General features: G+C 38.2%; 1 protein-coding gene across 1 annotated transcript in view; it reads left to right on the top strand.

The window, feature by feature from the left end:
* CD226 (CD226 molecule) overlaps window positions 1–17,347 on the top strand; it is a gene marked incomplete at its 5' end in the record, with an annotated part of 28,433 nt that extends 11,086 nt beyond the window's left edge. Inside the window, 4 exons of the mRNA XM_026044839.1 lie at window positions 6,450–6,782; window positions 14,707–14,818; window positions 15,568–15,628; window positions 17,138–17,347. Coding sequence (XP_025900624.1) covers window positions 6,450–6,782; window positions 14,707–14,818; window positions 15,568–15,628; window positions 17,138–17,275 — 644 coding nt within the window. The remainder of the gene's footprint in view (window positions 1–6,449; window positions 6,783–14,706; window positions 14,819–15,567; window positions 15,629–17,137) is intronic.
* Between the last annotated feature and the right edge of the window lie 226 nt (window positions 17,348–17,573).

Raw genomic sequence — 17,573 nt, 5'->3', positions numbered from 1 at the left:
AATATAGCTTAACTAAAACATGATATTATCTCTAGTATCAACCAATACCTCTGAGGCATATAATGGTTAGATCCAAGAATTTTATAACCTTGTTAGTTGTTTCTGCAAGCATAATRTAATGGATGAAATTCTGAGATAATGGAATTTGGAAGTCCATACTACAGTATGCAATTTCTAGAGACAATGAAAAGCACAAAGTAATAGCTTTAAAATATTTTAAATTAAGAAAATGTCATTAATTTATCTTGCACAAATTGAACAATATGTATACATGGGTTATGGAATAAGTACTAGCAGATTCATTCCATACTCATTCCAGACTCATTCCAGAGGTAAGCAGAGGGTAAAAGGACAACGGATTCAGATAGTTAAATTTCCAAATATTCTGAACAAAATCACTACAAGTTGTTTATATTTTAAGTTCCAAAATTCTTCCCTCTGCAGATCCTACTTCTACTATTGATATTTCTAATGATGAACCTCACTTTCAGCTTGCCTGTCAGGTGATATAATTGMGAATTTAATAAGGACATAAAAATGGGAAGGAAACATTCAGTAAAAGATAGTGAGAATATACTGATTTATTTTATTAGCTGTTCATAGAATCATAGAATCATAGAATGCTGAAGGTTGGAAGGGACCTCAGAGGTCATCGAGTCCAACCCCCCTGCTCACGCAGGGTCACCTAGAGCACGTGGCACAGGGCTGCATCCAAGCGGSTTTTAAAGATCTCCAAAGAAGGAGACTCCACAACCTCTCTGGGCAGCCTGTTCCAGTGCTTTGTCACCCTCACAGTGAAGAAATGCTTCCTTAAGTTCCTGTGGAACTTCCRATGCTTCAGTTTGAAGCCATTTCCTCTAGTCCTATCCCTGCCCACCACTGAAAAGAGGCCGCCCCCCTCCTCCTCACTGCCTCCCTTGCGGTATTTATACAYGCTGATCAGGTCCCCCCTYAGCCTCCTCTTCTCCAGGCTGAACAGACCCAGCTCTCTCAGCCTTTGYTCATATGGTAGATGTTCCAGGYCCCTGATCATCCTGGTAGCCCTGCGCTGGACTCTCTCCAGCAGCTCCACATCCCTCTTGTACTGGGGAGCCCAGAACTGGACGCAGTACTCCAGATGTGGCCTCACCAGGGCTGTAGAGGGGGATGATCACTTCCCTCGACCTGCTGGAGACGCTTTTCTTAATGCACCCCAGGATCCCGTTGGCCTTCTTGGCCACCAGGGCACACTGCTGCCTCATGGTCAACTTGTCGTCCACCATGATAACCAGGTCCCTCTCTGCAGGGCTGCTCTCCAGCAGGTCCACGCCTAATCTGTACTGGTGTCCAGGGTTATTCCTCCCCAAGTGCAGGACCCTGCACTTGCCCCTGTTGAACCTCATGAGGTTTCTCACCGCCCRGTCCTCCAGTCTGTCCAGGTCCCTCTGGATGACAGCACAGCCCTCAGGGGCTGTTACTAAAGTACATTATGAAACAAATGGTATCTTTCTGTATTTTCCAATACATTTTCAGTCCTTAAAAGAAAAAAATTAGAATAAATAGATTCTGAGATGTGGGGCAGAAATTCCCCACAGAGCATGCTGTCTTACCATTCTTGTGTTGCCTGATGGCACCGAGACCGGATGGAATGGGAAAGCCTGCTGTCCACTGCTTTGGGATGCTTGGCATTCCCTCCTGAGAAACATTTGTTCATATATTTGTGTTTAGAGATCAGTTTGACTTTTCTCACCCTTTCCTATCCCTTCTCTCCTGCCTCTTCTGTCCTGTGTGGCTTAACATTTCCCCTGTCCTATCTGAATCTGATCCCTGAGGAGGCTGGTGGATGGTGTGAGCAGGCAGGCACAATCACACACAAACATGCACACAAGTGCTGTGACATATAGTTTCACAGTAATAACACTTTTCTTCATCCTCTGGGAAAAATGTGGATCATTAACAATAAAGTGAAGGCTGGGCACAACAGTCTGTGTCACATCTGTCTCTTTATTGGATTTCTACTGCTGGTAAATTCCTTTCATCCTGAGATGATGACTCCTGTGGAGGATGAAAATTTGGGATCCTGACCTCTCACACTTTCTAGACTCCTGGGGTTGAATTCCAGAATGCCACTTTATATGCTCTTGTTGAATGGTTTCATCCACAAACAAGCAAACAAAACAAAGAAAAAAAACTGCATTTTTTTTTCTTGCTAGAAATTCATGAATGTTTGTGTCACAATAGAGGATGACATTTTTTTTTCTGTTTTTAAAACTGTATTCTCTTTCTTCCTTGCACCCCGAGTAATTAGCATTCAGCTTTAAAGACAGGATAAGATAGCAATAGTGATAGAATGTTCATAAACAAACTAGAATTGGAGGATGGGTTGAAAATACATACGAAGTGAACCTCATGAAGAATTAATAATAGATTCACAATAGATTAACAATAGATTCACAAGATTCACAATTTTGTTATAATATAGCCTATTGTTAAAGGAATATTTTGAGAACCATAGAAGTATGAATGCTTTATTTTTTTTTCCTTTACAATCCAAATACTCATTGTTAGAAAAATACATTCTTTTCAAGCATTGTACTACTATTGTGCTACTATGTCTGATTGTCAAAATGATGTTAAAATCTTTTTGGAAATAAAAATCTTTATTAGCCATTAATTATCCAACATATTTAATAACTGTGCATCCTTATGTCTTTGTTTTATCCCTAAAATAACAAAAATATTATATATTAATACAGTGGGAAAACATATTGGGGCTTAAATATCACCCCATACGTCACTTATTCAGGAAGAATGAAGTGGTTCATCCCTTGGAAGTATTTTCTCAACTGAAAGTTGATTTTCATGGTGTTAAAAAGACCTGCAGAAAGTTCATCATCATTAAATTTCGAGCCTACTTTTCATCTTCATTTCTCACTTCTTATAAGATTATAAGATTTTTTCCCCTCTTTATGTTTCTAATGGTTCTAAACCAAAAGGAAACATGAGTAATTGCAAGGTATGACGAGACTGCACTATGCCAGAAGAGACTTGGTAGGAGTGTCCATCACAGAACACCTTTTTGGTACGCGGAGACAAATGCACCTACTTCACCTGCTACTACTTTTTACCCAGGTGGATGATTACATTGGCAGTGCAGGCACTGCTACAGTTGTTGGAATGAGCAAAGGGAAGGGGATGTCTATTTTTATCAGATGCAGTGTTACAGTTTTTTTACCATTTTTTAAATAGTCACATGAGCTTGGTACAGTGTGCTTTTTGCGTGTGGTTGTGGGGGTGTAGATGTGTGGGTGTACCTTTTTTCTACAGAAGCACTTCTCAGAGTGGGAGGTATTCATCCCATGCATAACATGCTAAAAGCAAAGAAATTGTGTTCAGAAAGGTGCTAAAGAAAGAAAGTGGTTAACAAAGGAGAAGGAGGATGAAAGAATTAAGCCGATACTGGTGCCAAAATAAAAAGGACAAATACTTAAAACAAAAGTCTGAAACATTTAAGTGCACATGGAAAATTTAATTACAACTATGTAGGCCTGATTCTCCACTACCTGTGCCTTATATAATCATATATTTTATGTACAGCACCATATTTTAAGAATGAGATTGATTAAACTCTTATATTAAGAGCGTAAATGGCTGAAAGTTACTTACTACTGTCACATACAAAATATATGCAAAACAAAAAAAAGTGAGACCTATTACTGAGAAGCTGGACAAATTTGCTTGACAAACTTGTTAGACAAATCTATCACAAGGGCTTAACTAATAAATTGTCAGATAGAAGGGATTTTCATAGTTATGGTAGAATGACTTTTATCTCTTTGGTCACAGTTCACTATCTGCCTAACATATATTTTCCTAGCAAATGTACAGCAGGACAGCAAGGGAGAAGGCTGCTTTTTCCTCTGGGCTTGTTTGAGGCTCTTTGGCCTGGGGAGCATGCTCTGTAAGGAGGGTGGTAACATTGCCATACACAGAAATTTCTATAATGAGCAAGTTTAAATAGGAGAAATGCCTAGTGTCCTGTCAAGGCCACCCACTCAGGGTGGCTTTGGTAGGAAATGAAGAACCCAGGAGCAGAGGGGACACATGGAGAGTCCAAAGTGCAGGCAGCAGCAGAGCTTGCTCATAGCAGAAGGGGACAGTGAAGGCAAAGTGAAGAAGAAGAGATTTTACTGAAGAGTCAGGAAAGGATGTGTGGTTCATTGTAAAATAGGCAGTTACTGAAAGTTGATGGTCTGGAAAGTAGAGCTGGAGGAAAGGATCTAAAATGTAGGAATATGATGCGTGAGAGAGATTTGTCTTCCAAACCCCTTTTTAATTAGCCCTGGCCATTTGAATGCTCTCTGCATGAAAAAAATATGACTTTATTCTACTCTAGTGACTTTTGAAGGATTGGACTTTGGGATCTGTGCTTCAAGGAGCATTTCTTGCAAAYGTAGAGTCCCATGATAGTAGTCATTTAATCTGATTTGAGTAATAGTTAGACTTCACTGAGTAAATTTTTGCTGGAACCAGCATGATCTCTGACATGATTAGCCAGCCTTGACTGTCTTCAGCCATAGAAAATTAACCATCTTTGGCAAGTTGTCCAAAGAGCTAATTACCTTAACTATATTGTACCTTCTGTTTAGTCTGAATTTACAGTCTCTTCTGTCCTTGTCTATCATTAACTTTCTTTCTCCTTGATTGTAATCTACATGCAATCAAGTTACTCATTAGTTTTTTTAGGTAAACTAATTAGACATGGTTCCTTTTGTCTTTCATCATTTAAAATTTTAATCATACTTCTGGTCTCTAGAGGCAGTGGGAATRCATTTTTCCATGCTGTGTTCCATTGATAAACTATTCAAGAATTACAGTTGGCCTTTTTCATTCTTACTTTTCATTTTTTTACTGAGAGCATGCATTGTTTTTTCAGGTTCTCTGGTTTCCATAGTAAAGTTGCTGTTCTATCCAACATGAATGGAGTTACTTATTCTGAGATTTAGGGTAATGTACTTGTCCACAGAAAATACCATTACTCTTTTATAGGGTATAGTATAGTAGGTATATAATAGCATACATATAGCATAATAGTAATATATTATAAATAAACAGTATAGTACAGATAGGTATAGTTTAAATCTATCTTAAGAGCGGATTGGGTCACCCTGTATTGGACATTTCTCCAATACTTCTGATTTGGTCACCCTACTATTACCAGCATTCAAAGCAATAAAGTTTACCAGCTTTATCTCCCCTAGGTCTTTGATAAAAATATTATACCAAGCAGTATTTAAATTTAAYGTAGTCTTACAGCATAATCTGTTTCAGACAGAGTGCTACTGGGTCCAGGCCATTCCATGAATTGCTCTTTACATCTTCATTTTAAAACCTACTAGACAAATTTTGATGCATTTAACAACTGCCATTTTTCTCTGCCCATTTTATTTTTCTGTCTGTGCTTCCAGTTGCTGCTGTATATAAAGGAAAACATATAAGAAATATTCACTGGTGACATCTTTTGACATAAAGGCTTCTAATGAGAAAAACTCCTTGAACAGCTTGGAAAATCAGTCATTTTATATTGCAGTCAAAGCAGTTTGATCATTTTTTTTTTTCAACACTGAAGTTGACAGTATTAGTCCTTACTTAGGATATATATGCATTACAAAGTTGCCTTTAAAAACATAATGTCTGATGAGTGCCCTGAATATCAGAAACACTAATAAGTTTCTGTAATTTTTAATCAGTAAAAAATGAATTCTATTACTAAAAACAATATCTCTGAGCAGAGAATATTCAATCAAAATGATTTAAAATATAATATGCCTAAGATTTCCTGAGCAACTGAATTTATCTGAAAGTCTCCTTGCATACCAGAACCAGAATATTGCCAGGTAGAGCATATAAGTGGTTAAGATTTTTTTTATATCTTTCAATGATGATGTCTGTGAATGGGATAATTGTTGTTCATAAACTGGAATGTCCAGAGGTCTTGTCAAGTTCTTTTTTTTTTTTTTTTTTAATTAGCATGAAATCGTAATTTTGAAAAGACAAGACTACCACAAGTTTAATTAGAATGGTCCTATAATTTTTGTGGTTGAATATTTACTGAAACTTTTAATAACGTATTGATGTATTTGAAATCTGCAAAAATATCCTTATTGCAATGCTACAGCACCTGATATCTCCATAGATTACTGATTTGTTTAGATGTGCATGGAAATTTAGTCTATATATGTATAAATGCTATTTTTCAGTATTTCAAATTGGATAGCTTTCTGCTATTAGCTAAGTTAATTAATTTTTACTATTCAGGAAATGTTCATATTGAACTTCACTTGACTACTTCAATTGACTATAAGTATTTTTCCTTTGTCTTTTATTTTATTTTATTTTATTTTATTTTATTTTATTTTATTTTATTTTATTTTATTTTATTTTATTGTTATGTGTGTGTTTTTCAACAGATGTTTTTGAAGTACCTGAGAGACAAAACAATCATGTACTTACCAAACCAGAAGAAAATGTCACTTTTACTTGCCCTTATAATATTGGAGGTCCAGTGCAGCAAGTAATGTGGGAAAGGATTAAAGTAGATCAGATGGATTTCATTGTCCTTTGCAACTCATTAGGGCAGAAGAGCTTTGGTTCAGATTTTGAAGAGCGTGCACTGGTGGACTGCACTTCCAAGACAAGCACCATGATGGTCCTTCAAAATGTTACAGCTTCTGACTTTGCAATGTACCGCTGCGTAGTTACTGGAAGAAATAAAACCTTTGCAATGAGTTTTATAGTGACTGGTAAGTAAAGAAGCAAAGTGATAAATGGTTTCACAGATAGGACTCTTTGAGGTATCACACTTTTACTATACAGAGTAGCATTCAAGTGGCAAATGGCATATTCAAATTTGCAGCATGTGAAGGATAGCAAAATTAACATTTTTGTTTATTTGTTAACCAGTTAAGCTCTTCACAGGAGATGAACTTACGTTTCATAAAAGCAAAGAGCACACTTTTACTTGAAAATGTTAAATGTTAAATTTTGTAAAATCCACCTAAGGAATTTAGGATGAGCTCTAGGGTCCCTCCAGCTCTTGCTGTGACCATTGTCTAATCTTGATTATAATGGGAGCAGAGGTATCCAGGCATATATAAACATACACAGACTTTGGGCTGACTCTCACATATTTTTCTGTTTTCCATTATGAATGAAGAAAATAAGACTAATTTGGGGTTATACTTTATAAAATACCTTTGGAAGATAAGGTTGTTCTACTTCCCCAGACATTACTTTTCTATTGTAGGGGTACATAAAACTTGAGAATATGTTTAATCTGTGATAGGGTTATTCAGAAGTGGACAGAAGAGAGTTTCCATGCTGCTATAGGTCTTGAAGTATGTGAGTGTGAGTCACTGATATTCCAGTAATGCCAATATACAGTTATGGGTGTTTATTGGAGGAAAAAATAATGTATGAAAGAACTGAAAAAGCTTAAGTACAGTGTGATTCAGAAAATATCTGCTGTTTCCCCCTTAAACACTCACACTGCAGTATGACAAACTACTGTAAGTTGACTTTTGCAATTCCAAGAGTTTGCATAGACAAGTATTTCCAATCATTTGTGTTTAATCTTTGGAACTATTTCATAACACATGACTAATAATTCCAGAGAAATAAGTAGCAACACTAAAAGGAAAAGAACGACAGGTCATGTGTCAGCTTGTGCATCACTCTGAGGGACAGCCAGTGAAGTCTCTTACAAGCTCAGAGGGCCTTATTCTGTCTTATTTGACATCTGTGCCTAGAGTGAACCACGTAGTGACAGAAACTTGATATGCTTTTTTTTTTTTCTCAGTCGGTTCAGTCACTTTATTTTGTCTAGCTTAACTTAGAATGAAGACACACTACCAAACTCTTCCAATATCTTTCTTCTGCTGGTGCAAGGCAACCTTTCTTCTACATGGATATTGCAAGTCATCCCTTCCTTTCCCAATTTCAAAAATGTTTTGTGGAAAATCAGTGTAGAAACTGGGAGACCAGCTGTAGTTTAAATAAAAATAGGAAAACAGTCTGTTTTGTGGAGAAAGATGAAAGGAAAGAGTAATTTTTGAGATGCTCCTGCTTAGAAGATGCCAAGAATTTTTGAAGAGGAGAAATCTTGCGGCAAGGAGGTAGAAATCAGGAAATAGGATTTAGGGATTATTTGCACAATTCTAAATAGTTTCAAAAGCACTGATTCTGAGAGATATGACAATAGAATGAAGAGATGTCCATCTTGTCTTGGGAACATATTTCTGCAAGCAGAAACATCATGGAATTTCTATTAAAAAAAAAAAAAAAAAGGACATGTAGGAAAATAGATATTCAAGTATTTGGACAGCATTTGTTATTCTTGCATTTGTGCCAGTAAAAGTTATCAAGCTATATTCAGTGTTTTCCATGATTTGTGAAAGCAAAACCATGATACTTGTTCAATGCCATTAAGCTTGTCCATTCTATCCTACTAAATACTGTGACTTTCGCCATTCAGTAAGAGAAATTTCCTGCTAAAATGGGTGTTTTGCACATCTTTCTTTGACCCCAAATCTTAGAAAGCATACAGTGATGTATACGTAAGGTAGTGTATCTTTTGTGGAACAACATCTACAGAAGAATATTATATATTCATATAGCACATTCAGGAGACTTCAGATTAAGTTTTGATGTGCTTGTCACTATATTTCTGCTTTTGAAAGCTCTGTTCATATGGAGATTGATTGTGTCACCAGATCCCACATCTGAACTTGTAATTCTTTTCACTTTGATTAGACTTAGGCTTTTACCATATTTTTAAAGGAAAGAAGGAAGCTTTAAATAATCCATCTACTGTTTTGGTGGATATAGGTAAAAGAAGGACAGAAGTCATATGAAACAATCAAAAAATTAAAAAGATGGAATATTAAGTTTTCATTTCATTCTGAAAAAAACCAGCCACCTTTAGAAAGATTAGTAAAGTTTCTTCTTCATTTTTCTTTAGCAGACAGTGAGATTGGAAGCTATTTCAGATAAAGGAAAATAGAGAATTTTCATAGAATCATAGAATGCTTAAGGTTGGAAGGGACCTCAGAGGTCATTTAGTCCAATCCCCCTGCTCACGCAGGGTCACCTACAGCACGTGGCACAGGGCTGCATCCAAACCGGTTTTAAAGGTCGCCAGAGAAGGAGACTCCACAACCTCTCTGGGCAACCTGTTCCAGTGCTTTGTCACCCTCACAGTGAAGAAATGCTTCCTTAAGTTCCTGTGGAACTTCCGATGCTTCAGTTTGAAGCCATTTCCTCTAGTCCTATCACTGTCCACCACTGAAAAGAGGCCGCCCCCCTCCCTCCCTTGCGGTATTTATACACGCTGATCAGGTCCCCCCTCAGCCTCCTCTTCTCCAGGCTGAACAGAACCAGCTCCCTCAGCCTTTGTTCATATGGCAGATGTTCCAGGCCCCTGATCATCCTCGTTGCCCTGCACTGGACTCTCTCCAGCAGTTCCACATCCCTCTTGTACTGGGGAGCCCAGAACTGGACRCAGTACTCCAGATGTGGCCTCACCAGGGCTGAGTAGAGGGGGATGATCACTTCCCTCCACCTGCTGGAGACGCTCTTCTTAATGCATCCCAGGATCCCGTTGGCCTTCTTGGCCACCAGGGCACACTGCTGCCTCATGGTCAACTTGTCATCCACCATGACACCCAGGTCCCTCTCTGCGGGACTGCTCTCCAGCAGGTCCACCCCTAATCTGTACTGGTGTCCAGGGTTATTCCTCCCCAGGTGCAGGACCCAGCACTTGCCCTTGTTGAACCTCATGAGGTTTCTCACCGCCCAGTCCTCCAGTCTGTCCAGGTCCCTCTGGATGGCAGCACAGCCCTCAGGGCTATCAGCTACTCCTCCCAGTTTGGTATCGTCGGCAAACTTGCTGAGGGAGCACTCCAGCCCTTCATCCAGGTCGTTAATGAATAAGTTGAACAGAACYGGACCRAGAACTGACCCCTGGGGGACACCACTAAGTACAGGCCTCCAGCTGGACTCCGCACCATTGACAACCACTCTCTGCTCCCTGCCATCGAGGAAATTCCTAATCCACCTCCCCGTCCACTCATCTGTCCAACGATAGAAAGTTGTGCACTGCTGTGTGTTCGCAGTAGATCTGAAAAACTGAAGCAATGATTGTGTTTAAACAGTTTTAGGGGCCAGAATTACATTACTGATTTGTTCTAATTGAACAGCTGATCTTCTGACTTACTTACACATCCGAGTTTGAAAATGTCAACCTCTACCTGTATTATGTGTTCTTAGTAGTCATAAAATTAAATCCTTTAGATTTTATCAACAAATTTTCAACAAATTTATCAACAAATAATGTTTTTGAAGAAGGGAGCATATATGAGTTTTGTGATTCCTGAACAAAAAAGTGAGCCTTGAATATTATTAGAGTTGTATCCAGTTGGATCATGGTGAGATGTAGTTTTAACAGTTTCCCTTCAAAATATTAAATGGTACTTCTTTTCTGTATTTTCTAGGATGCACTCATATTACCAAGAATAAAATTTTATGCTTGTGGCAACCTTAGGTATGCGTATAAATTCAAGAGGCTCTGTACGCTGTTTTATACCAGCCCTAGTTCCCTGATTTTTCAGGGTACATAAATGTTACTTTTAGATTCTGGACTACATCATTGCCTGGTCGGGAAACACAGGCTTGATGATTGTTTGTACCAGAGAAAAATCAGCACATGCAGTCACATTACATTAATTACAGATTTGGTTCTCTCAGCCTTTTTCAGTCCTTCCAAGTCAGAGACCAAAGCCAAGACCAAGGGTTTCTTCCATGCTTACACTCCTTGAGAAGAAAAGGCTAAGGGGAGATCTTGTTGCTCTCTTCAGCTACCTCACCAGAGGTTACAGAGGTGACTACTTTTGGAAGTGCATAGTGATGTGATAAGAGGCAATGGACAGAAACTGCAATATAGGAAATTCTAACTACATGTAACAGAACAAAACAAAAGGAAATGAAATACATGAGAGGGTCAAATACTGCCATTGGTTGTCTGAAGAAACCTCAGAGATATTCCAAACTCAGCTGGATGCAGCCATGAGTACCTTGCTGTTCTGCTTTGAGCAGGAATTGGACTAGATGACCTCCATGGTCCTGAAGTCTAAAGCACTTTCTGACCCTGACTTGCACGTTCATGCTGAGGGTCCCACAGTGACACTACAAAGCATACTTCATAGCTGTGAAGGCTGTGTGTTASTACTGTGTCCACAGATACTTCATTATCTGAAGGGTGCAAATGGGTGCCACACAGACCAAGTCTCTGCTTTCCAGCCATCAGAACCAGGCAAAGATGCATTTTCCCAGCACATTCTCAGTAGCCAGCCGAGGACATCTTCAAGTGAAGCAGTGAGCAAAGCTACTTCAGTGTTAAAAGATCAGAGGCTTCAGCCGTCACTCTGATTGTGACAGGCTTTCACAGCCGTGACAGCTATCAGTGAATCGGGCTATCGCAGGAGCTCAGTGTGTCTTGTTCCGCAGCTTGAAGTGCAAGCATACCTGTGCACTGACAGGGGAAGAAAGAAAATTATCCTAGCCTAAGGAAATCTCTTTTCCTGTCCTGATCCTGTCTTATAGATGTATGTTTAAAGTGCCACTTCAACTATTTCAATGGCCCTGTGGTGGCTCCAGGGTCTTAGGCTTGTGAGAGCCAGCCTCAGCAGCGGGTCTGTGCTATTTGGCCAGGGCTACACTGAGTGGGATCCTCCTTATGGAGAGCATTAGCAATTTATACATGAGGCTGGTAAACTGAATTTGGGTGAGTGCTAAACTGAATTTAGATGGGTGCTAGTGGGACTTGATGCACAGAAATTTCTTGTCTGTACCTTTTTTTCTTTTTCATTCATGCTTCTTTTGCATACCTAGCTTATTGAGTTACYATGGATCTCTTAAATGAATAATATGCTTTGAATTATTACATTTAAACATCTTTTTGGATCTGTTCTGCATGAAAACAACTTTAAAACATAAAAGTTTTATTTGAGCTTTCTGTGGACATTGGCTACCTGCTGTTAGAGGAAGTCATTTCTAAAGCACAGGAACATGGACACTATCTTTTTTTTTTTTTTTTTTTTTCATTTTGGTTCCAAAATGATTTGAATCACAGGTAACAGCAACTTCTCATCTAAAATAGGTGATGAGGGGCCGGTTAGGTTTCACAGCACCGTTGCATTGCCTCCAATACTATTTTTAGTTACAGCGGAACCTTTCTGCTCCAAGACTTTTTACTCAGTTTTAGAGAACAGGAATCAAACTATAGCTGAGATAACAGAACAGAATAGGACAAATCCAGCAATAGAAAACACATGGCAGGTGAGAAGAAATGTTGGGGTTTTCTTCAGGGTTATCATACAGTTCTTCTAAACTGGAAGAAGTTTTCTATGCTATAGAAAATAGAAAATATGAGAGAGAGATAGTATTTATAGATTAGCTTATTGGTAGAGATTTACAGATACAGATTTCCCAAAACAGTAGTGGATGAGGAGAATCAGAGTAGGAATGAAGTGAAGTTCCTTTTTCCCTCACATAAATGTAAGTTTATGTGTAAGTGTCTTTTGGGTTTCTTAACCAATAAAGCATCTTTCTCCGAGCGAGAAGGTATTCATGATGGATATCTGCCATTCCCTTGCAGGTGAAACTGTTTCAGCAACATGTATTTAGGATGTGCCAGTGCCCTATGTGCCATGTGCCCTATGTGCCAGTCCAGCTAGGCATGTGACAAGCTTCATCAAGACCCTTAGAGCGTAGCTCAAACAGTATTTTTTACTATAATCAGGATTTCTGTTATCCTTTCCAATGAGCACATTAATACTAGAGAAGTGAGAGTTAGCAAGTCTCAAATGTATTTACGATAGGCAGATATAGAGCTGTGAACCCTTTTTATCCTCTTTCAAATCCTTTTTTTTTCTTGGTCATGATATTCAGCATAGAAAAGCCATCTGATGATGGCTCAGCAGCTGGCCAACTGGGATTACTGTTACCACTGTGACAGTTTTCATTTTACTATGTATTAGACGTGTAACTTTCTTGTCTTTGCAGAACATAAACTCTTGGAAACATCCACTACTTCATCTGCACTGAAGGACTAACCTACATACAGCTCTTGTAATAATACAAGAGGCATATCCATGACTTCTTTATAGTGAGGTCACCATTTTCATTACTGCTTTTTCCATATCTGAGCAACTCCATTTCTTTGTATTTTTTTTTTTGTTTTGTTTTGTCCTACTGCTACATGTAAAGGAACTGAAGAATGTGCAAGAAATACTTCTTCGGCATGTAGCTGGACATGAGCTTAGGCTCACACCTAATGTTTGTCTCATTTATACACTGGTTACATGTTATATCCAGCTAAAATGTGCAGGCATGTTGCTAGCCATATATGGCCTATATAAGACATTTTTTATTGTCCTACTACTTATGTTAAGCCTGCTTGCCTTTTGTCCTCTCAGTCTTAAGTCTGCAGAGAGCTAACATGGAGGTGCAACAGAGAAACAGGAAGCAGGGTACTGTGGTGGGTTGCAGAAGGTTAGCATGAAGTTTTGTGGTTTAACACATGTATTCTCTTTAATGCCACTAACAAAGTTCAAAGTTGTGAGTAGAAGTAGAAAAAAATATTCATAGTGAGTGATCTAAATTCTTAATAACTGTGCTGAGGACTTGTGTTGTGGACTTGCTGGGTGATTTGGGGCAGATGTTTTTCTCCTGAGAAATCAGAATAATATGACATAGACACTTCACAATCTTGAGTCCTATGATAATATATYGACTGATGGTAGCAGTGATCACAGGATTTGCCTTGAAGTCACCTTGCCTGTTTCTACCTCTCTACTTTGCCTGACTCATACAGCTATTCAGGACACGTTGCCCTTAGCCTAAGCTTTTTAAGCACATCTCAGACCTTCAGAGATAATTTATTCTTCCCTGCCTCTGTTGTGATTCCCAAAGAAAACACTTTTGTTGGACTAGAACAAACCAGGTGGGTCTCCTCACATATCATCAAACCATATGTCATACAGTTTTTTTTTTTTTTTATCATACTAGGAGAAGTTTTTGTGAAAATATTTTTGTTAAAAAATGAAMAGATTTCTCTTTTAATTTGAGCAGAAAAAAAATGACAGAACTGTGTAGCATTGACTGGAAAAAAACCTCTTGGACTGAGATGCTCTTCTTGATACTCTGAAAAATGTCTTGTTGCTTATAGAGGTAGTGCACGATTGGTTTCTCTTATGGGAGAATTTTTACAGTACCAATAACTTGCACATAGCTTGTCTGAGTACTTTTACTATCCATGTATCAAGTCACTTGTGTATGTTGTTCTACTTTCCTCACAGAGGAGGAAGGAAGATGGGAAAGGAACATACAACACATTATTGTCTCACACAGCTTTGCTGTGCTCACTCACATTCAGTTATCCCAATGACAACTCCCAAAAGAGCTAGTTCAGCAAAACAAAGACAATTTGTTGTTCAGCATAACAAAGACATTTTAGAAATGAGGAAATGGTTGAGAAGTCTAAATATTGAACAGATGATGGCATGGCAGTTGTGTGCTTGCATAACTGTTGATTTTTGACTTGATATGTCATAGAAAGTTTCATRCTGTTTTTCCAGAATGCTGATAATATTTATTACAATCATATTTTAGCAACCTTGGATCATCAGTGGTTTACTATATACACAGCAGGAGGAATTTCTGCTGCTTTTTTACTGCTAGTTTTCCTACTGATCTTCCGCATCATCACAGCTTATCGCAAAAAGTGAGTAACAAATCAATTTGCTTTGTGTATTGAGTAAACATAAAAGTACGAGGGTATTATAATCTAATATTCTTTTTAGATACAATTAAAAAGAGGTGGATGTGAAAATCTAGATTTTCTTGACAAAATTTTAAATATGAAAAAAACTTCTTGACCTATTAAACAATTTTGACTTTCACTTTTTTTTTTCATGTTTAAAAAAATCATCTTACTCTAATCTCTTTAGTCTGCTAAATACTTACAGTGCTATTAGCTGAGACTTGGTGCCAAGGATGATTTGTTAGGAATAACACAGGCATAGATGTTCCAGCACTTTTTGTCCTTCTGATTCTGTRTTCCAAATTTGGTCCTGGACAGACCTGAGCTAATCATTTAAACCATTACCTAAGTATGCTGTATTCTTTGCTGAATATTCAACAGTTGACTGATCCATAAGCCWATGAAAAGAAATAGTATAAAAAAAAATATTTTTCATATCAAAATCCAAAAAGCTGATGGACTTTGTTAGATATATATTATTTGATCTGCTGGAATAGGAAGGTCTTTTTATCTGGTCCAGGGCTTTATGAAACAGTACTAATCTCACACATGTTACAGTTTGCAAGTCAGAGGAAAAGCTACTTAGATTTTTATTGTACATACGTGTTTCTGTAGCAAAATAAGCTTCACCAGCACTATCTCTTATTTGGRCTATGTTATCATGCATCTTTGCTGTTCTTTCCATGATGTTTCTGATTGTGTGTCCCCAGAAGGAAGAGGAAAAGGATCATGCAGGCCTTGGCGAAAGCTTTGTACTCTTCTCAGACTCGAGTAAGATCAGCWGACATTTACTTGCACTTGGCATTATATATATTTCCTAACAACTTTCTCTTCTGTGTCTGATATGTCTTGAGTCTTCTTGYTTAATCTTAACTCTATTGACATGAACAATCAAATATTTTAAAGTGTGGATATTCGTGATTTTTTTCTGGTTAACAGTCTTTAATATTTTACGAGTATATTTAGAGGCCCAACTGCATTGCCTAATATTGAGAAGATAGCTCTTTTAGCTTGCCAACTCTTTAAATAGTTGTGTATTGGTAATATCTTTTATTTTCCCAAGTAGCATTTTTTTTTGTTGTTAATAGCCCTTACAGAGGCTTTGAGTTTAAAAGTGGAAAGACAGAAAACAACTTTGCTACTGCTTCTGCCTCCTCTCTTCATATGCTGAATCAGATTTTCATGCCCAGGGAAATGGCCTCACTCTCACAACCCGATGTGAGACTCTTTAGCTTTTCACTTATCTTCTCTCTACTGGCATTTTGGTGTGACCCTGGATAGATCTGCAGGGTTTTGCCCTTACATCAGCCTCCTGATTTACAAAACAATATACATACATGCATGTGTGTACTGTGAATGGGTATATATTCTGCTGAAATCTACAGAAGAAACCACACAAAAATAGAACAAACAAACAAAAAAATCCTCAAACAAACAGAACTAGAAAGCAGACTTGAGAATTAGGATCTACACATCTTTTGGCCATTTTACTTTTTCTCTCATGCTGCCCATTCAGTCACTATTTGCATATGAACAGAGCAGTCTGTGGGGCAACCAGGGGCAGTCCTGTGGGGACAGGGACTAGCCACTTGCTGCAGAAACCATCGTTCTTCCTGTGCCAGTTAACCAAGTTACCATCACATTAAATTGTCCTAAAGATATTACTACTTCTTAGGGTGGTCAATGCCTTTGGAATAATTAATGTTTTAATATCAGCATAGTTGACCATTTTAATATTTGAAGTTGTGGGCAGAAGGCAGGCCACTTCTGCCCTGATGTGGGGTAGCCTTGAATATGTTTCTTTCATGGCTTGAAAATGGTACAACACACCTAGGTAGAAAAAGACTTTGATTGATACTTGAATATTTCCTAGTAATAAATTAGTGTATAAGGAGAATTTGTCATGCTTCTCTTCTTCCAAAGTTGCAGCTTTTGGGCAAACATTCTAGATCCATAGCAGAATCCTATTTCCTCTCTTTCAAGCCTCAAAGCTTATTTCATTTCCTCCTGAAATACAAGAGAGATCTGTGCATTGTACTATCTACATACAAAACTCAGTCTCCAGCTTCCCTTACTTAAGGGAATCTAGAGTGCTGTTACACTGMGGGCAACAGAAATATAGAGCCCTGCAAAGATCCTTGTGCTTTATTTAGTTCCACACCTAGGATGGCTCATGATTGATACAAGCCTTTCTTCTGCTGAACTTTGACTGAACTCTGCCTTTCTCAGTTAACTTTCTGCTGAGGTCCCTTAACATTCTTTTTTTTAATGTTCTTCTAGCCTCATAACAGTTATGGAAGATCCAATTTTCATGGTACAGAGCACACTGAAAGAAGGAGAGAAGAGTCATCGCTCAGAGATACAGATATTTACATCAACTGCAGAAGTTTCTCACACAAACCTAAGACAAGACTGTAATATTAACTTCCTTCTTGGAATGAAGTAATTGAAGTTCAAGTGCTGTATTTGCATTTCACTATGGATTCTGTTTGCACTGGCTTCACATAGAAAGTTAGAAGTGGCTGTTCCCAGTGGTGCTTCTGCCCATGTCTGTCGCCTTCAAGTTGTAGGTAGTATATCCTCGCTACATGGCAGCCTACAGCACTGACCTATCTGATATCTGATTCATATGCACAAGCTGTTGCACAAAAACTGTTGGTATGGCTACAATTTTAAGCATTCTTTTTTTTTTTACCCAGTTGGTACATTTTTAAGC

The sequence above is a fragment of the Nothoprocta perdicaria genome, unplaced genomic scaffold (genome assembly GCF_003342845.1).
Source record: "Nothoprocta perdicaria isolate Ctin4 unplaced genomic scaffold, notPer1 scaffold_388, whole genome shotgun sequence".
NCBI lineage: Eukaryota > Metazoa > Chordata > Aves > Tinamiformes > Tinamidae > Nothoprocta > Nothoprocta perdicaria.
This window is presented reverse-complemented; position numbering and strand designations above follow the sequence as displayed.